The sequence below is a fragment of the Pipistrellus hanaki genome, assembly GCF_964339955.1.
Source record: "Pipistrellus hanaki genome assembly, chromosome: 2".
NCBI lineage: Eukaryota > Metazoa > Chordata > Mammalia > Chiroptera > Vespertilionidae > Pipistrellus > Pipistrellus hanaki.
The window spans coordinates 185,330,742-185,351,982 of NC_140504.1; the positions used below are offsets into that span (position 1 = coordinate 185,330,742).

Sequence of the window (21,241 nt, forward strand, 5' to 3'; positions counted from 1 at the left end):
GGGGGTACAGCTCAACCGACCTGCCCTGCCCACAGCAGCACAGCCTCAGCCGCCTCACACCCACCGGCCTTGCTCAGAGCAGGAACTCGGGAAGTCTAGGCAACACCAAACAGACAAGGCACCAATGGAACGGGACATTTAATTGTCTCTAGGGTGCTCCCAGGTTGGGGATTGCGGGGCCTTTGGCAGAGCCCAGGCTAATGGAACCATCTAAGATGCCCATTAGCCAGTGCCAGGCAGGGTGGCAGTCCCAGGGCCAGGTGGAGACAGCCAGCACTTGGGCTGTTGCTTAAGACAATTTCTGAGACTACTGGGTCAGGAATGCTGCCTCTGAATGCGGAGAGGGGGCTACAGTAAAGGGAGGAGGAGAGGCTTGGGTTGGGGGACAGGGCTCCAAGGTCAGAGGTTAGGAATGACAGGGAGTTGGTCACGAGGTCCTTCATGGGCCACAATGGCTGGGGGCTGGGGAATGCGGGAAGGGAATGCAGTTGGCAGGCTTGGGCTTGGCTCAGGCCAATTTCAGGAACTCCTGCAGCGTGTTTTGTTCCACCGCCTCCACAAACAGCTCATAGTCCTGGGGGAGGGATGAGAGAGGTGGTCACCTGAGTGCTGGCGCTGTCTCAGGTCTGGCTCTGCCATCTATAACACCCCCCAACCCCTACCCCCAGGCCCATACCCCACAGTACTGGTCTCCATTAACAATCTGGGGTGGGGTGGCCTTGGGGTTGCCCGCCAAGGCTCGCATCTCATCCCGTAGGGCGTTGTCCTGGGAGATGTCCACTAGCTGGTACTGGATGCGCTTCCCATCCAGGATGCGGGTTACTTCGCTCTGCTGGGATTTGATCTGGGGGCAGAAGGTGGGTGGGGGTTATGAGCAAGCTGGAGGGCTTGGGGTGGAGGAAAGGAACCCTGGGCAGACAGGGAGTGTGGCGAGGAGCTTCTGTGCCCCTGTCCTGACCACTGGGACTTTCGAGGACCAGCCAGGCTTGCGGTGCTATAGGGGGAGAGGGACCACCAACCATGGAGAGGGAAGTTAGAATGCAGGGAAGCGGGATCAAGCTCAGGGTGGGTAGAGCCAGGAGCTCAGCGGTGGGGAGGCAGTGTAGGCCTGGGCAGAGGCTGGGAAGGGACCACCCCTTCCCAGGTCCACGCATGGTGAGAGAGAAGGGGGGCCGCCCGGAAGGGGGTGCAGAGGATGGGCGTTCGAGTGACGGAGGACGGGCGCGGGCAGCTCATGCTGGGGCTGCTGAGGCCCCAGGATGCGCGATGAAGGCTCTCATGTCGGGCCGTGAGAGCTCAAGGTGGGAGCGGACCCAGGAGGCCGTGCCGGAGCCTCGCGCCCCGCCCCGCCCTCGCCCTGGGGGCGGTCCCGGCGCCCCCGCTCCCCCCAGAGTGGGCCCCCGGCAAACACTCACTTCGCGTGACCCGGTGACCGACGTGCTGTAGACTCGCAGGCCGCTCATGCTGGGGAGGACGGTGGCGGGCGGCGGCGGGCGGAGGGCGGCGGTGGCTGCAGCTGCACGGCCGGGAGACGCGGCGCTCGGGAGCGGTTTCCTTCCTGCTCAGCCCGGGAGTCAGCGGCTCCGGACCAATGAGCGGCGCGGGCGGGGGCGGGGCGGGGCGGGGCGGGCCTGCGCCACCCGCCCGCTCAGCGCACGTCCCCTCCCCTCCCCCTCGGGGCTGGGTGCTCCGGACCCCAGTCCCACGCCGGACTGGCCCTTTCTCTCATCGGGCCGGTGTGAGGCTGGGGAGGCCGGGAGGGCAGGGGCGAGGGTTCGGCAAAGGCCGCCTTCCCAGCCTCACCGGGGGCTGCCGCACCCAACCACCCATCCCCGGTGCCACGACAGCACAGCGCGGCTCCGGGCTTTCAACTTTGAAGGCTGTGCTCAAACCTCAAGTTCCCAAGCTAGGGGACCTGGCTCCCAGGGGCCCTTCCACCAAGTCCACCAGGAGACACCCAAATATGGTTAACCCCTCAGGACAGGAGGCACACCAAGCCCCTGCTTTGCCCAAAGTTCCTCTCCACGCATGCAGGTTCAGACCGGGAAGGGAGGCGGCAGGAGACAGGGCCACGCCCTCAGGGAGCCAGATGGAGGCCAAGAGGCTGCTAGTTCTGGAAAGTCAGTGTCAGGACTCCTGTTAAAGACCCACAGCTGCCCCAGCGAGCTCCGTCTGTCTGAGTGGATGGAGCTTCAGCCTGAAGGGGCCCAGGTTTGATTCCTGTCGAGAGCACCTGCCTGGGTTGTGGGCTCCATCATCGGTGGGGGCGTGCAGGAGGCAGGTGATTCATGATTCTCTCACATCACTGATGTTTTCCTCTCTCCCTCTCCATTCCTTTCTGAAATCAATACAAATATTAAAAAATAATAATAAATAAATAAAGGATCCACTTGATCTTGAGGTAACCCAACTGAACCCCAACTGGAGCTGCAGATGGCACTCTGAAACCACTCCTACTTCAGGGGGCTCAGAGGGAGCGGACTCCAGCAACCAACCCAACTTTAGAGACTGCTATCTGCCCCGGCTTGGGCATGTTGCCCCTGAGCAGTCTCCCCAGCAGGCAATCCTAGCGCCCCGAAGCAAACAGCACCCTGCCTCTGGGGAAGCCACTTCCTCATGGTGGCAGTTGACTTCCTCTCTCAGAGGATCACTGATTCCTTCCAACAGCAAATTTGTTCTATGATTCACGGCAGCTTTGCTCAACAGAAAGTTGTGTGGGAAGAGATCTAATTTTTCCCGTAGAACAATAGAGAAGTAGAGATACAGACACGAGGCTGAGCCTGCCAATGGTCCCTCCTTGCTGTTTGGGAACTTGGCTAAACTCCCAGCTTTGACTTCAACAAGCCAAAATAAGGGTGGAGTAAGGGGCTGTGGTGATGGAAGGCAATGGAAAACTGAGGAGTCTGTAAATTTTTATTTTGTAATCAAAATAGGCAATACAAACCAGTTGACATAACAACAATTCATATAAATAACTGCTTATAAACTTTATGAGGAAAAATACCCGTGAGCATGGTGGCTGGGCTTCCAGCACAGGGTGGAGACCAAGGAGGCGGTTCTGCTTTCAGGAGCGGAGGCAGGAGCCCAGAGGCTAAGGGGACGGCTGGGTGGGGCTGCTCTGAATGGAAGGGATAAGTCACTCCATAAATAAAACACAACTTGTAAAAACACTTAAGGAGTCTCATTCAGACCCAGGAGTGAGGTGTAGGATATTGCCCTGGCAGCACAAAGCTGAGCGAGAATCTCATGGTTGCTGTTGAGGCTCCTATAACTGTTCAGTGTTCCCCATACCTACACATGGCCTCCACTTGGCTGGGCTCCAGCTCTTAGGGGGGCCTGAGCCCAGCTGGGTAATCAGATACAAACAACTGTGAGATATAATAGATGCTCCTTAAATGAGGAGGCAAGAGAAAACCGAAAGCAGAGAGTTCCGAGGCCCCAGAGAAACAGACAAAAAACCCAGAAAACACTGAAAACTAGACCTTAAAGCTAACCTGTACTGGGTGCTCCAAACTCTCAAGGAGCCCAGAGCATTAACAGGAGCTCCCCCAACAAAGAGGCACAAATTAGGGCTGGGCATTGGCTCCAGGCCCAGGGAGAGGGGATGAGCAGCTTGACAGTTGCCTGTGGTATTTTGGGGGAAATCCTGCCTAAACACAGGATCACAGGGAAGAGTTTCACTCAAAATCCAAGGGGGCTTACCTGGGTGGCTAAAAACCAAGAAGGGAGCTAAGGCCACAGGGCAGCTGCAGAGTGGGGTCTCCTATAAAATGGCACAGATGACGGAGCCCTGGCTATAATCCTTGGCCTCCAATTATGTGGGCACTATGCTAACAATAGATCACCCTGAGGTGTCTGTGACAAGAGCCCTGAGAAAGCAGTGGGACTGGGCCTAAGCAAGCCCAGAAAGCCAGCTCAGCTCCCAGGAAGGCTGGCACTGGGGCCTGAGAATTCTTAAATGGCCATTGTTACTGTACTCTGCCTTTCCAGGCCCCTCTAATGAACTCTGGGCAACAGCAGGACCAAGGTATGGAGTGGGAATGAATGTGGATCCACCCCAAAGGATGGAGAAGGGAAGTGAGCAGCCTGTTTGTCTTTGACATCAGCCTGGGGCTGGGAATAGTCTGTGAAGACTTATCAGGTGACCTGCAAAAGTTAATTAGTAACTCAGCCTCACAGAATGAGTCAAGATGGCAGGACAAATGCAATCCAACAAGGCAAAGCCAGTGTGTGACAGGGCAGGCACAGTTCCTTAGTCAGCCCCTGGCCCCAGATCAGGCTCTTACCTCCCTTCTACACCTTCTCTCTGGGAATAGCAGCAAACAGGAGGCAAGAGATTGTCGGGGCAGGACCTGCTGGACTGGGCTCTTGGCACACCAGATTCTTTCTTGGGAATACAACCTGACCCACGCCCAGCAATCCTCATTGCGTGACACAGTTTTCTCCCATGTCCTGGGCATATCTATCTGACATGGTGGTCCTTAAATCCTCGATGTCATGGCGCAGCTGTTGAACTTCTTCTAGTTTCCTCCTGATTACATCTGGCTTCTGTAAATCTAGTGGAGTCCCAGGGTGCTGTGCAGCTGGGGAGGAGAGCATTTTGAGAGAATGTTAGTCAAGGGAAGCTTTCAGGTGGAGGGAGGAAGGCCCGTGGTCTTGAGACACAGCACTTTAAAACAGCAGCTGGGGATAGTGGGCTGAAAACTTGCTGCCTAAGGGCCACTTTTTGCTTGTCTCGTACCCAGGGACACCCGCTCCCCCCAAAGATGCCTATTTCCAAAATAGATTTTCTGAATGTCTACTTTACAAAACACAAACTCTCGGAGGGCAGTGACCAAGCCTCCAGAGCCCTGTTGCCACGTTACCATAAAGATGGGAAAGGTGGATGAGGATGAGAAGAGAATGAAAGCCATTTCCCTCTCCAGGGTCCCAGACTGGTCTGAGGACTCACAGTGAATGCCCAGGAGCAAGGAGAGATTGGGGTCGTGGCCCTGGGCCCTCTGGGTCACAATGCTACAGACAGCTTGCAGATCTTGAAGACAACTGGCCAACTCCTGGTGCAGCTCAAATGCTAGCTGGGCCATGTCTGGTGATGATGGGCACCCTGGTTGAGCTTGGCGCAGGTGTTCCTGGAGCGTCAGATTCTTTTCAATCAGGTCCTGGTTCTGTGCTGAAAGCTGAGTGGATAGATGGGCAAGAATATTAACTCAGGCCCAGAGAAAGGCAGTGTATCTGTACCTGAGAGTGGATATACATGTGAAGGGTATGAGTCAGGTGATGTCCCTCCTCCCCATTCCTACTTATAGATTTAGCATTCCCACTTCCTTCTCCATACCAGGCCCACTTCCTCCTGTAGGCAGGCCAGGCCCCCAAATTGGAGAGGAAACCACTCCCTAGAAGACTCTGAGTCATCAGCGTCCAGGTTTCTGGTCAGGAACCAGAGAAGATACTCCCGCCCCTCGGAACTCTATCTGAAGCCAGTCCCTCAGCCAACACTGTTAGCCAGGCTATTAGAGAAGGCTTAATGTGAACTGTGAAATCTGAGGAGACACTGGTTTCAATCTCTCCCTGCCACCCTGATAAAAGTGGCCACCAGCCAGTCTGATCAGAGGGTGTCAGAGAAATAAAAGGAGCAATAAAGACATGACAGTTAGTGGACACTGGGTGGGGAGCTGGAGAGGCTGGGAACCTGGAGAACAGTGCTGTAATTTATCCTTCCTTTTCGGACCTTCACCTCAGTGGAGTTGGGCTCACTACACAGACCAGTTACTCACGTATTACCTGTGTCTCTTTCTTTCTCTCATCCTGAACAGCTTTACCCACTCTGCTTCCCTCCCTATTTCTATTCTATTTTAAAAACACTGAACAATTCCCCCTCCGATTCCAGCCCATCCTTGCAATGGCAGACTCCTTCCTACGTACTTGGCCATTGATCTTGGTTGCCCCCTGGTTGATAGCTGTTTACTCCATGAGGACCACCAACCCTCAGTCTTTTTTTTTTTTTTTTTAATATCTTTCATCCACAAACTTTTTTTTTTTTTTAAATATATTTTATTGATTTTTCTCAGAGAGGAAGAGAGAGGGACAGATAGTTAGAAACACTGATGAGAGAGAAACATCAATCAGCTGCCTCCTGCACACCTCTTACTGGGGATGTGCCTACAACCCATGTATATGCCCTTGACTGGAATCGAACCTGGGACCTTTCAGTCCGCAAGCCAATGCTCTATACACTGAGCCAAACCGGTTTCGGCCAACCCTCAGTCTTCTTGTACCCTTCCCTTCCCAACCCCATAAATCTGTGGCTGTAGAAAGACAAAGGGAAGAGTGACTTTCCACATACAATAAAGCATTTCTGGGTAATTATGGCCATTTTAAGACAGGCTTAGGACCTTTAATATAAAAGATGATGCAATGTCCCTTCTTATTCCTCTGCCAAAAAAAATAAAACCCTCAGGCACCTTTCAAACATGGGAGCTCATGTGGGGGTAGGGCGGTAAGGGTACACAGAGAGTACCAGAAGGACTAGCTGATGCTGCTCACCTCTTTCACAGCTGTGCGAAGCTGCTGCAAGGCTGTCTCCCTCTGCTGGGCCTCCTCTTTCAGGGCTTGGCTGGTTCCTTCTTCCTGAGCCACTTGCTGCTCTAGGCTCTAAATTCCATGGCAAAGAGTGATGGGAGAGCACACAGGGGTAACAAGTCTGGTTCAGACCATATCACATCTGGCCTGGACTATATAGTAAAGCCCTACCCTGCCTACACACTGCTCTAAGGGATAATGTTAGAACAGCCCTGATTGAAACCCTCCTACAGCCAGTGACCATGTACACAGTAAGAGGCTAGTTCCTCAGGGGGGCATGCCAGGCCAGTCAAGCCCTTACCTACTCTCATAGCTGTATCTCTTTTACCCTCCACACCATCTCCACTTTAGCCACACCGAATAACTGGCTATCCTTCATCCCCAAAAGCTCCAGCTTCAATACTGTTGCCCACTCCTCTTCTCCTTCACCCAGACTTTTCTGTTCTGCCTGTCACCCAGGAAACCTCCTCCAAGGCCACCCAAGCTTTCCTCAATGTGCAAATCAGATTCACCTTGCTACTCATACCTCCCTCAGAGATCATGAGTGCTTTTGTTGGTGGTGCACATGATTCCTCCCTCCATTACTTTCTTTTTAAAAAATATATATTTTTTTTATTGATTAAAAAGAGAGGAAGGGAGAGGGAGAGAGAGAGAGAAATATCAATGATGAGATAAAATCATTGACTGGCTGCCTCCTGCATGCCCCCTCCCCCCACCTGGGCATGTACCTTGACTAGGAATCTAACTGTGACCTCCTGCTTTATAGGTCTGAGCCACACCTTCTGGGTAAACAATTAATTTCTTGATGGCAGGGAACATCCATTAGGTTAAATTCAATATTTGCTGATGACTATGACATGCACTGAGACAGTGAAAAGAATGCTAGTCTTTAAGGAGCTCACAGCCCAAGCCCCTCACATTATTGTTTTAAATGCTTTTACAAAGATGAGAAGGGGTAGGAGAACACTCCCACAGACACCAAATCTAGACAGTAATATGTGTGTGTGGTGTGTGCATGCAGGAGTAGCCAGATGGAGGAAAGTATATTATCTTCTGCTTCTTATACTATTCATTCCAATTTCCCTACAATTCTGTAACTGATTCGAACAAATACAATATTGCAAAAATCTGAATTTTTCCATTTGTATTAATAAAAACATCTAACTTCCTAGGAGAACATTTCATCACCAGGAAATACCCAATGCAACTATCCTGAATCCACATAATTCCAGCAAATTCACCTATTTTGCATGAGAAGTCTCACCATGGCTAAATGTACCATTTAACATGTTAAGCTTTTGCAACCTTTGTGGAACATAGGGTTCCAGAAAACATAGAGCCATTAAAACTCTACTAAAAACCCAAGATTTTAACTATATTTGGTTGGACTATATTCTAATAGGACTTGAAATATGAATTAGGTAAAATAAATAGGCATCACCTGACCCACATAATGGCAAAGGCGGGACTGCAGCTTTTGTTGCTCCTCAGAGAAAGTGCATTTTATCCACTTTAGTGTGAAACCTCTTTTAGAGTCCAAAGAGAACCTGAATGAACCTGCTTTACCTAAGATTTCTTAGAGAACCCAATTAAGGATATGCCCACTCTGGCCCAAAATAGAGGCCAAGAGTTCTCTTTGATTTTTCCTTATTCTTCAATCCCCTACATTCTGACAGTTGCTGATTCCTCTCAATTTTGCCTCTTAAAATTCACAGAAATGATGCCATATGCCAGGTTCCTTCATCATCTCTCACTAGGATTTTCACAACAGTTCACTGGTCTCCCGCTTTGCCTCTCTCCTAAGTGCAATCTTTTTCATACCAAAGCCCGAATTGCTAACTTAACCACACAACACTCCAATGAAATGCTTTAGAAAATTCCCATCACTTGCCGAATCCGGTTTGGCTCAATGGATAGAGCGTCGGCTTGGGGACTGAAGGGTCCCGGGTTCGATTCCGGTCAAGGGCATGTACCTTGGTTGCGGGCATATCCCCAGTAAGGGGTGTGCAAGAGGCAGCTGATCGATGACTCTCTCATCGATGTTTCTAACTCTCTATCTCTCTCCCTTCCTCTCTGTAAAAAAAAATCAATAAAATATATTAAAAAAAAAAAAAAGAAAAAAGAAAGAAAATTCCCATCACCTACCTAAAAAATAAAAGCTGCCTAGCTGGTGTGGATCAGTGGTTGTGCATCGACCCATGAACCAAGATAACCCCAGTAGGGGGCATGCAGGAGGTAGCTAATCCATGTTTTTCTCTCTCTATCCCTCTCCCTTCCTCTCTCTCTAATATCAATATATTGCCCTAGCTCTGTGTTCAGCAAACTGCGGCTCACGAGCCACATGCAGCTCTTTGGCCCTTTGAGTGTGGCTCTTCCACAAAATACCATGGCCTGGGTGAGTCTATTTTGAAGAAGTCGCGTTAGAAGAAGTTTAAAAAATTTGGCTCTCAAAAGAAATTTCAATCGTTGTACTAGTGATATTTGGCTCTGTTGACTAATGAGTGTGCCGACCTCTGCCCTAGCTGGTTTGGGTCAGTGGGTAGAGCGTCCACCTGTGAACTAAAGGCTCCCAGGTTTGATTCTGGCTGAGGGCATATGCCTGGGTTGTGGGCTCAATCCCCAGTAGGGGGCATGCAGGAGAAAGCTGATCAATGATTCTCTCTCATCATTGATGTTTCTATCTCTCCTGCTCCCTTCCTCTCTGAAATCAATAATAAATAAATAAATAAATAAATAAATAAATAGGAGCTTGGCGAGTGTGGCTCAGTGGTTGAGCATCAAATCCATGAACCAGGAGTTACAGTTCAATTCTGCACATGCCTGGGTTACAGGTTCATCACCAGTAGGGGGCATGCAAGAGGCAGCTGATTAATGATTCTCTCTCATCACTGATGTTTGTTTCTTTCTCTCTTTCCCTCTCCCTTCCTCTCTATGTATTAGTATGAAACCTCTTTTATATTTTAATAATATATATATTAAAACAGCATCCTTTTTAAAAATATATATTTTATTGATTTTTTACAAAGAGGAAGGGAGGATAGAGAGTTAGAAACATCGATGGAGAGAGACATTTATCAGCTGCCTCCTGCAAAATCCCCCCCCCCACACTAGGGATGTGCCCGCAACCAAGGTACATGCCCTTGACCAGAATCGAACCTGGGACCTTCCAGTCCACAGGCGGACATTCTATCCAGTGAGCCAGACCGGTTTTGGCAAAACATATATATACATATATATTTTTTAAAAAGCTAACTTAATTGGAGAGACAAATTCCTCCCATAGCTCAGTTCTCCACTCACCATCTTACTTCAACATCATCACACTGCTTGCACCTGCTGCTTCATGCCTCCATGTTCCTACCTGTGCTGTTCCTTCTATTTGGAGCTCCAATACCATCCCTTCTAGCTCTACTTCTCTGCCTGCCTAATTCTTCCTCCTCCCTCAAGGGTCATAACCTCTAGAAACCCTAATCTCCTCCTCCCCAACCAACTCTTCTATGTTCCCCTAGAGTAACATGAACACTGCTCTCACAGTATTGTGCTAAAATCCTTTCCCAACAAGATTGCAGGCTAAGAGCACTGACTGGATCTCATTCTTGTATTCCTAACACTGAACAAATTGTATGGCAGAGAACAGAACAGTGTTGGCTGAATTCTAGAGATTCTATTATTAAGTCCCGCCCACCATATCCCAAGGATTCCAGCTCACCTGTACTTGGGAGTGTAACTGACCCATTTTCTGCTGTTGCTTTTCCACAATCTGAAAGGCAAAGTTACCAAGGAAGGCTATAAGCACAGGTTGATATTGAGGTAGGAGGCAAGAGGGCAAGAGGCTACACTAGGATCTGTAGTCTGGCTATTAGCCCTACTGGCTACAGCCAGCCAGTCAATAGTGAGATCAGGGTGAAGACAAGTTAACACAACCTACAGAAATATAACCCAGATTCCTTATCCTAACCAACTTCACACTCCTGTGCTCTAATCACACACACACAAATGAGTGTGGATTTATTACTATTGGGGGTGAGAGACAACCTCACCCTGATGATGGTAGGCCAGTGGAATTAACTTTATATATAGCAAGCATACATTCTTGTTCTTTGATCAAGGACATGACTAAGAATTCAGTTGAACAAAACATGCCAGGGCTGTGATGTTTGTTACTTATAGCCTTCTCACACTGAATGTTGAAGGAGAGGACCTGAACAGGCCCAGTTTCTGTTCTTTGAGACCTCAGGTATTCTCTGAACTATTTCTGGGCCTTCTTTTTTGCTGATTTGTGATCAGTCTCAACAACAGGCCCTGGACTGCTCCTTCTCTACTGAATTAGGGCCACATCAGTGGTTAGACCTCTGTCCAGTGCCAGAGATTCTGTAGAGGGCTGGAGCAAGGAGTGAAGTTTATCATTTGGAGCATTCAGTCTGAATGTTCAGAGGCATGTCCTCCCATCACTTTCTTACCTGTCATAAAGATGACTAACCTAAAATGCAAACTTATCATGCAGGAATGACTTCTCGGAAAAGAGGGAAAAGCTCTGGGTAACATAGATGGCCCAGGGCCAGAAATTCATGGTTCCTTCCCAATATACATATTTCTCTTTCCTCTTAGCCTACCACCTGTTACAGCCTGGATACCCTCAGTCACCTTTCTGAGAGAATCACATTCCTTCTGCCAGGACTCCATTTCCACTTTTGGACCTTCTTCCTTTTGGGCTGCACCTTCTCCACTGGCCTCCACACACTGCTTATCTTGCAGGCTGAAAGACAGTGGCCTCTTTAAGAAGTTTGAAGTCAGAGAGATGTGGCTGTGACTCCTGATCTGCTTGTATGTTTGGGACAAAACACTTAGGCCCTTCTGAGCCACAGCTGAGGATACATTAGGTCTGTTGTAATGGAAGGTGTGTCACACTGAAACTACTTAGTCTAGATGAATTCTCTTTCTTAGAAGCCAATATCTAAACAATGGTCACCCAATGGCTACCAAGGCTTTTATTCTTTGTTTTGATATCTAAAAATATACATTCATCACATGTATTTAGATGATAAAAGTCATACATGTATACTGTAGAACTTTGGAAAACACAAAAAAAATCTCCCTTTTTCTTGGTATACATAGTTTGGAGCAGAATCAACTTTGTCCCCTAACTTCACTTATGACTCCAAACAATGATCTCCCCCAAAGGTTCCTCACAGTCACTTTCATCCTGGCCCATCTGCTAAGATAAACAACAGGCTCACTGTGGTATATTGGGATGAAAAATCCAATTCATCCCATTAGAAACTCAATTTGGTCCAAGAAGCTGTTGAAACTCAGCCATCACGTTTTCAGAAACTGCTATTAATATGAAGGATGCTCCCAAGACACCCTGAGAGTATATTATGGTATTTTGTTTGGTTCTCAGAACCTGTTGTGGCAATCAAGAGCAATCCCTAGTGCGGAGGAGAAACAGATTCTCCTAGTAGTCTTTAGCTTAAAAGGTTCAAAATGTGGATAACCCTCAGTTCTCAACACCAGGATCTACTTTTACAAATATACAGACAACTTATTTCCCAGTTTATAAAGTGCTTTCATTCATTCAACACAAATACTTAGGATTATTATGGCAGGCACTGATTGGACCTTCTAAAGGATAAAATGACAAGTTCCCACTGTGCCATTATGTCCCCCATACTCCATCTCAAAGGCATAGATCGTTTTTCTATTATTCACAATCCAAACAAAACGAAGCTCAGAGAAGTAGAGATCAGAGCAGTCACACAAGTAATATGGAGTAGCCAGGACCAGAACCTAGCTCCCCACTTCCTCAACCTCATAGGAATCTTTACCTATGTCCAGTGGGAAATTCTGTTTCTGTCTGTCTCAGACTTTCCAGTTGAATCTCCTTCTTTCTGCAGGCTGCCTGGGTCTCCTCCAGCAAATTCTCCAACTCAGTCACTCTCTCCTGCAGCTCTGTGATCTTCAACTCAGAATCCTTAAGCTGAGAGACAGGATTTCATGCTTAGGTCAACAAACTAAAAGAGACTGTCTGGGTCTTTTAAAACTTCTACTCCAGCCGAAGCCAGTTTGGCTCAGTGGTAGAGCGTTGGTCTGCGGACTGAAAGGTCCCAGGTTCGATTCCGGTCAAGGGCATGTACATTGGTTGCGGGCACATACCCGGTAGGGGGTGTGCAAGAGGCAGCTGGTCGATGTTTCTCTCTCATGGATGTTTCTAGCTCTCTATCTCTCCCCCTTCCTCTCTTAAAAAATCAATAAAATATATTTAAAAAAACAAAAACAAAAAACTTCTACTCCAGTTGTGTCCTAACATGACTGGGGATTTTCCTTTCAGGAAACCACGGGGTAATTGCATACAGCAGAGGCGGAGAAAGTCCACCTGGCCACTCCCTGATTGCCCAGGTATGCCCAGATATTGCTGCTACCTGCTGGCTCTGCTTCTGATGGTCTTCCAGGGTGGGCAGGTCAGCCAGGTAGCGCTCCAAGGTTTCAATACGCTGCTGCTTCTCCCGGTTCTGCTCGGATTCCTTCTGACATTTCTTTTTCAAATTATTGATATGTTTATCACGACCCTTGACCTAGGGAAAGAAATGTCAAGAATCTGTCCTCCATTGACTCCTCCAAGAACCTGAATATAAACTTTTTTTTTTAACTGACCATTGTCTCTGTCCTTAGACCTGTAAATATTTTTCTACTACAATGAAGGCAGGAAGTGGCTCAAATTTTGCCATTTGAGATTAGGGGATAAAATGCAGAGTTAACACACCTGAACTTTCCAATCAAAGACAAGGAAGAAGAGCTCCCTGGGTTGTTTTCAAAAACTGCCCAAGTACTTCTGCATAATAAATAATTTGTCTGGCCCTAGCCACTGTCATGCATTCTGGTTTGATTCCTGGTGAGGGCACAAATCGTCAGTAGGGGGCGTGCAGGAGGCAGCGATTAATGTTTCTCAGGTAGATGTTTCCCCCTCTCCCTTCCTCTCTGAATAAATCAATAAAAGCTAACAAACAAAAAAGTCAACAGAGGAGGAGACAAAGTATATGAGATATTTGAATATATTTTCAGAAGATGAAAGTGGATGGAGGGATAAATGACTTGGAGAGGAGTTATAATCTGCAGCGGGAATTAAAATTTAGAAAACAATGTGCTCTTCACAACTCCCAATGACCTCTGTACTGAAGGCACCAGGTACTCCTGAGGCAGGTTTCAGTCACAGATCTGAAAAACAGGGGATTTACTGAAAGTCTATATACAATTTAGCTGGATACCATCCTCATCCTAGGTTTTCCCAAGAGGAGAATGGAGATTTAATCTCTAGAAAAATTAAATGAGAGATTCCAGACTCAGAAATATCAAATATCAGCAGGCAAAAAGTGAAGTTGAAAATAAGTATAAGTAAAAATTAATGTACAGAACTGTAGAACTCTAAACCTAATCTTGTTCTAAGTGTCAAGAACCTAATGGCTAAAAGCATTCCTGCTCCCAGCTGTTCCATGGAACAGGCTGAAGATTCTTTTCTAGAGAAAGACATGCAGACACTTATATTTGAAGGTTCACAAGAGAAACGACAGTTCTCTGAACATACTATAGACAACTCTACCAGGCAACTACCATGAACATACTATAGACATACTATAGACAACTCTAAGTCTGAACATACTATAGACAACTCTACCAGGCAACTACCATGAACCCAGAGTTTCCATCTACCTTTTAAATACTTCCTTTTTAAATATGAATATCCAACATGAAAGCCACCAAACAAAATAAAAAGCCCTGAAGGAGTCAAGAAACACTATAAGTAGGTGCAGATATCCCAAAAGGTATAACAATATAATAAAAAAAAATAAGTTAACTGCATCCATGAAATAAAAACAGCAAAAGTCCTAGTTGGTTTGGATAGAGCGTCGGTCTACAGACTGAAGGGTCCCAGGTTCGACTCCAGTCAAGGGCACATTCCTGGGTTGTGGGCTTAATCCCCAGTAGGAGGCATACAAAAGGCAGCCGATCAATGTTCTCACCATTGATGTTTCTCTCTCTCTCTCTCCCTTTCTCTCTGAAATCAGTAAAAAAATTTTTTAGCCGATACCGGTTTTGCTCAGTGGATAGAGCATTGGTCTGCAGACTGAAGGGTCCCAGGTTCGATTCCGGTCAAGGGCATGTACCTTGGTTGTGGGCACATCCCCAGTAGGGGGTGTGCAAGAGGCAACTGATCAATGTTTCTAACTCTCTATCACACTCTCTTCCTCTCTGTGAAAAATCAATAAAATACATTAAAAATATTTTTTAAGTAAATAAATAAATACAGCAAAATAACAAAAAAAGAATACTATTCATATATGTAAAGGTATATATCAAGAGAAAAAGAAGAGTTGAAGATGAATACCTTTATGGAGTGGACTAGGCATAGAACTACTTTTATTATAAACTTATTGGTATTTGATTATTTACCTTAGATATATGTATTATTTAGATTAAAAGTTTCTTTCTTTTAAATATATTTTTATTTATTTCAGAGAGCTTAGGAGGAGGGAGAGAAACATTAATGATGAATCATTGATTGACTGCCTCCTGCATGACCCCCATTGGGGATCAAGCCCACAACTTGGGCATGTGCCCTGAGCAGGAACTGAACCGTGACCTCGTGGTTCATAGGTCAACGCTCAACCACTGAGCCACGCCGGTCCGGCTAACTTTCTTTTATAACAAGCCTCTCAAAGTCCTTGTTGTACCAGAGGCACCAATATCACCTGAGAGCTTGCTAAAATGTAGGCTCTCAGGCCTCTTCCCCTCCCAGAATTACTGAAGCTGGATTTGCATTTTAAACAAGATTGCCAAGTAATTTTTTAAAAATATATTTTTTATTGATTTCAGAGAGAGGAAGGGAGAGGGAAAGATAGAAACATCAATGATGAGAGAATCATTGACCGGCTGCCTCCTGCATGCCACCTACTGGGGATCAAGTCCACAATCTGAGTATGTGCCCTGGGACCCTTCAGTCTGCAGGCCAATGCTCTATCCACTAAGCCAAACTGGCTAGGGTCAAGTAAATCTTTTTTACTTTTCCTACCCCTAACCGAAACTAAGTTTAACCTTACTCTTAACCCTAACCATATACCTAAGCCCAACTTAAACCTAACCCTAACACTAAATCATACCTAATCCTATTTTTTTTAAATTATATATTTTTATTTTTTTTTACAGAGAGAAAAAGATAGGGATAGGGAGTTAGAAATATTGACGAGAAACATCAATCAGCTACCTCTTGCACACCCCCTACTGGTACATGCCCTTGACCGGAATTGAACCCGAGACCTTTCAGTCCACAGGCTGATACTCTATCCACTGAGCCAAACCGGTTTGGACATACCTAACCCTCTTAATAACCCTAATACTAAACCCTAACCCAAAAACTCTCTAACATCTCTCATCAAGTGAAATCCTAACCTTATACCAAAACTCATCTCTAACCCTACACCAAAACTCAACCCTACCCCTAACTCTAAACCCAACCCTACCCACTATAGCTAACCTCAACACTAACCCTAAACCTAACACAAAAGTTAACCTGATGTTTAACCTCAACCCTAACCCAAACTCTACACTAACACTGTGATCCTAAACCTAATCCTAACAGTAACTCCATACCTAAACTTCACCCTAACCATAACAGTAATGCTAACAATGTACCTAATCTTATACTTAATCCTAACCTAATCCGAACACTATAAAATCTTCTTCATAACTCTAACCCTAACCAAAATCCCAATCCAAACCTATACCTACCAACACTAATCCTAACACTAATTCTAGACCTAACTCAACTCTCTATCACTAACTTTAACCACAAACATAACTCTATACTACCTCAACCCTAACACTGTCCCTAAACCAACTTCAACCCTAATACTATATCTAACCCTAACTCTGTACCAAACTCAACCCTAATTCTAACTCAAAACCTAATGCTATACCTAACCTCAATCCTAACCTTATACTGTCATACCTAACTTTAGTCCATAACAATATTATACCTAACCCTCTCTTAACCCTAATATAAATCATAGCCCTAAACCTGTATCTTAACTTTGTCCTTAATCTATTTCTAACACTAACTCTACCAATATACATAATCTCAATCCTAAACTTAATCCTAACACTAACCTTACACCTAAACTCAAACTGAAATCCAACCTTAACACTAACCCTATCTCTATACCAAGCTTAAACCTATACCAAAACTTTACCCTAAATCTTACCCTATCTCTAACAGAACTTAACCCTATACCTACCCTCAGCCATAACCCTAAATCTAGCCCAAGCTAACCCTAAACCTAAACTATACTTAACTTTAATCTAAACTTAACATTAAAACTAGCCCTATATGTGAGTCAACTCTAAACTTACCCTAAGTGACTCTTAAGCACATTAAAGTTTAAAGTTTAAGCAACTGTTCTAGTTGGTTTTTATGTAGATGGTCCAGAACTAAACATTACTAAACTGCCCCCACTGTTGGAACATCTGCATTAGAGAAAGCTGTGAATAGAACCAAAAAATTTTACATCAGCCCAGGCTGTGTTCCCAGTGGTTAGAGAGCAGGCCATGCACCAGAGATCATGGGTTCGATTCCTGGTCAAGGGCAAGTACCTGGGTTGGTTCTCCGGCCCATGTGGGAGGCAACCAATCATTGTGTTTCTCTACATCAATGTTTCTCTCTCCCCCCTTCCCTTCTACTCTCTCTTAAAAAATAAAAGAAAAAGATTTACAATCAGCTCCTTCTATGACAACCAAGCTCACTCAAAGATAATTCTAAGAGCAATGGCAAAAATGTAAAAACTCCCAAGCTGGCTGCACACATGGAATTCTTCTCCTTTTTAGGTAGAAAAGAAACCAGGCTGAATGGTGCAAATTTACCATAGGTATTTAAACATCATGCAATAGTAGCATCTGGTATGACTGCTCAGGCTGGTTTTCCACCCAGGTCACCTGGTGGCCCATCACACCTGACGCAGTGAGGGCTTACACTGTGGTAGCTTTGTGGAGATGAAACGGAAAGAAGGAGTTCCATTTCTAGCAGACCAGTTCTGCATGAGAAGTCAATGCAGGGTCTGACCCAATTGGCTCCCCTGGTTCCAAGAAACAACTTAGAGTTTGACAGGAGAAGGCTGACTGTCAACTCCTTAATGAATTAGAGAGCTATTAGCTCCTTAGCTCACCCTATCTTCCTGTTTCTTCCCCTCCTCTGAATGCTTCTGCAACGCCACTCTGAGAGACTCTCTGATGAGTTGGACTTCAACTTCCGAAGCAGAAAGTTTCCTTTCAAGCTCGATCTTTTCCTTGTTCAAGGCTTCTGTCTTCTGCGCAAACTGCGCACGTAAGAAGGTGTTCTCTCGTTGCAATTCCTGCAGAAAGATTCTCAATATATCTATTCCTTACTCTTACAGCCCCATGTAATTTACTTATTTCAGTAGACTTCATGGTCAAATATTATCTTTCTCTGAAAATTTCAAGCAGTGCTTCTCAAAATGTGATCCTAGGACTAACAGCATCAGTATCACCTGGGAATTTGTTAGAAAAGCAAATTCTTGAGCCCCATTCTCCGACCCACTGAATCAGAAACTCTGGGGTTGGGTCTTAATCTGTGTTTTAAAAAGCCCTCCAGGTTCCTGGCTGGAGTGGCTCAGTTGGTTGGGTGTTGCCCCGTGCACCAAAAGGTTGCCAGTTAGATTACTGGTCAGGACACACACCCGAGTGGTGGGCTCAATCCCAGGGAGGGGATATTCAGGAGGCAGCTGATCTATATATCGCTCTCATATAATGTTTCTCCGTCTCTCTTTCTGAAGATCAATTTAAAAATTAATTTTTAAAAAAGCACTCCAGCCGAAACCGGTTTGGCTCAGCGGTAGAGCGGTGGTCTGCGGATTGAAAGGTCCCAGGTTCGATTCCGGTCAAGGGCATGTACGTTGGTTGCAGGCACATCCCCAGTAGGGGGTGTGCAAGAGGCAGCTGGTTGATGTTTCTCTCTCATCGATGTTTCTAGCTCTCTATCTCTCTCCTTTCCTCTCTGTAAAAAAATCAATAAAATATATTTTTTTTAAAAAGAAGAAAAAAAAAGAATATGGTTTCAAACTTTAGTTGCTCCTACACATGGAAGATAAAAATTAAAATGGCTCTAAATACACTGTTCCATCTGCCTCTCCTTCCATTGGCCAGGGCTGGTAGATTAAGACTTCTCAGAACATCACCCAACTCTAGGACCTTACGATGTACCTTGCGCTGCCTTCCTTTTCTCCCAAGTATGTCCTGACACCAAAGCATTTGGACTTCCACCTGATTTTACTCCCACATGGGCAGGACAAGAGATGCTTTATAATTAGGATGTTTATTACTCTTTGAGGGAAGGGACACCTTATATCACTTGGTTTCTTTTTTATTTCCTGGATACCTAACAGTGCCAAGCATAGCTAAGATACAAGCAGAATGCCAACCTAATTGCCAATGCTTACCTGCAGCCTCAGCAAGCAGACATCTCCAAAGGGGGCAGGGCGGCCCAAAAGGGCACTGTGGACTTGCAGTTCACTCTCTCGCACTTTCTGCTCCAGCTGAGAGATGTGTTTTCTCTGTCTGCAAAAGCCAGAAGAATAGGTCCAGGATTCTAACCAACTTGCAAACATAAGCCCCCACTTTCCTTAGATGGGTATAATCGATACTATATAAGCAAGGACCTTGGATTCTGGGCAGTACTGTTTTGCTGGAGGAGGAACAAATGAGAAAGCTGACTGAGGGGAAATGAAGAAAGATCAGCTGCAAAGAACCTGCTGCCTACTTTAGGCTCTCCCAGACCCCTGCAGATACACAATTAGTCTATCACATCAGTCAGCTAGAGGACTAGGCTGCTTATCAACCTCACTCTACCATGAGGCAAGGAGTGAAGATAAACAGAGGGGAATGTACTTCCCTTGAGAATTCATTAAGTGTCTTCAGTGGGGGCTGAGAGAACAGAAGCTGGCCTATGGTAGGTACCCTTTGCTCTCTTACTTGTCAATGAGGAGTTCCTTTTCCTTTAGTAGGTGTTCATTACTGTTCAAGATGCTGACCAACTGAGCGGGTTCTAACATGGGCAGTGAAGAAGCAAATGCAGCAGGATGGTGGCAGGTGGCTCCATTCTGAAGCTGAAAGACAAGCAGGTCCAAAGGGGCTTGATCTTGACTCACAGGCACCTGAAAACACCTGAGCCGTATCCTGGGTCTGTAGTCAAGGCTCATTTGGCTCAGACCAAGAAGGCCCAGTGTTTACGAAATAATTTTAGCTCTGATGCATGACTGGAAGGAACCTGCCAGGAAGATTTCAGCCAACTGGACACAGCTCAGAAAGGCTCTAGTTTCTAAGAAAAGGTCAGTTATCTTTCATTATCTGGCAACAGAAGCAAACCAAGAGCTAAGATATTCCCCAAAACTATGAAAAAATAATATGTTCAGCTTCTTTCCTTCCCACTCTTAAGTAGCATATGGACTTTTTAAAAAACACAAAACTGGTATAGTGGAAAAAGCATAGGGATTCAAAGACTTTTAAACCCTAGCTCTGTCACATAACCAGCTTTGTGACACTGGGCAAATTACTTAGTCTAAGAATATGGTAAATTTCTACATATACCTCATCAAGACGCTATAGGATCAAGTAAGATTCTGTGTGTAAAAGTATCTAGCCTAGTGACTTTTTTTGGGTCTTCTTTAACCCTTTTCTTTGGAGAACCTATCTGGTGTTTAATTAATTAGACCACCAACAGATTCAATAGCATCCACAAGCCTTTGTTTCCTATCTATAAACATTTCCCCCCTTACTTAAAAATGTTTTCTTTATAGTCAAAACTTAGAAGACACAACCTACACAAGTTCAAAGATCTGTACCAAACCCCGAAATCCAAGGAAAGAAGCACCTCTACTTACCTGCATTTGTTCCATCTGTAAACGAATCAATTCCAGATGCTGCCGGCAAGTGCTGAGCTCACAAGACCGCTCTCGGGGATTCCAAGGGTCAGAATTTGGCTGCCACACCGGAGAGGATAGAGGCTTGGAGAGTCCAGGAGCAGGCTGTAGTCCCAAAGGGAGCAACCCACTGCTGCTGGGATGTAGTCCATTCCGCTCACATACCACACCACTGTCTGGTGTCTTCTTGGTCTCAGGCAACCCTTTGTATAACTCCTTGTTTGGGTCGGTTCTTAGGTTGTGGAAGTGGACTCTGTAACGAGGATCTGAATAAAGTGTCTCCATCACTGCCGACTGATTAAGGGTAGACTCCATGCTGGGAATATCAAACTTCCTCATCTCCTCTTCTCTTTCATGGCCCACCGCTGGAAACCAAGACCGCTCAATTCCATTTTCTCCAGCAGTACCACAATGATACATGAAATCTCTAGATAAGCCTGGAGAATGTTTCATTCCACCGAGGTCTCCATTTCTTGTCATCCCCACACTTTCAGCCAATCCTGACAAAGGGATTTTGGAGGAAGAGGGTCTGGCAGGTGTAGAATTTGGCTTGGCAGGAGAGGTCCCCAAAGTAGAAGGCATCACATGGGCTGTTGGAATGGTCACATGGCTTTTGATGGGCTGGAAAGACGGACTGCTACTTGAGCTGCAAAAATCTGTGGAGAGAATAGTCTTCCATAAGTC

General features: G+C 46.0%; 2 protein-coding genes across 4 annotated transcripts in view; both read right to left on the bottom strand.

Moving 5' to 3' along the window:
- Positions 1–120: 120 nt before the first annotated feature.
- On the bottom strand, positions 121–1,574 carry SH3BGRL3 (SH3 domain binding glutamate rich protein like 3). Its single transcript, XM_084875192.1, has 3 exons — positions 1,416–1,574; positions 677–844; positions 121–574 (listed from the first exon to the last, which is right to left on the bottom strand). The coding sequence occupies exons 1-3, from the start codon at positions 1,461–1,463 to the stop codon at positions 509–511; spliced, it is 282 nt and encodes a 93-aa protein (XP_084731318.1). The 5' UTR covers positions 1,464–1,574; the 3' UTR covers positions 121–508.
- Positions 1,575–2,895: 1,321 nt separating this feature from the next.
- The window catches only part of CEP85 (centrosomal protein 85), a 35,241-nt gene continuing 16,895 nt past the window's right edge, over positions 2,896–21,241 (bottom strand). For all 3 annotated transcript variants that reach the window (XM_084874925.1, XM_084874927.1, XM_084874926.1), the window contains 11 exons: positions 20,519–21,213; positions 19,611–19,744; positions 19,079–19,196; positions 17,789–17,974; positions 12,998–13,150; positions 12,404–12,555; positions 11,223–11,334; positions 10,288–10,338; positions 6,544–6,651; positions 4,952–5,177; positions 2,896–4,583 (listed from right to left, as the gene is read on the bottom strand). In XM_084874925.1, coding sequence (XP_084731051.1) covers positions 4,423–4,583; positions 4,952–5,177; positions 6,544–6,651; positions 10,288–10,338; positions 11,223–11,334; positions 12,404–12,555; positions 12,998–13,150; positions 17,789–17,974; positions 19,079–19,196; positions 19,611–19,744; positions 20,519–21,213 — 2,096 coding nt within the window. In that variant the 3' untranslated portion in view covers positions 2,896–4,422. The remainder of the gene's footprint in view (positions 4,584–4,951; positions 5,178–6,543; positions 6,652–10,287; positions 10,339–11,222; positions 11,335–12,403; positions 12,556–12,997; positions 13,151–17,788; positions 17,975–19,078; positions 19,197–19,610; positions 19,745–20,518; positions 21,214–21,241) is intronic.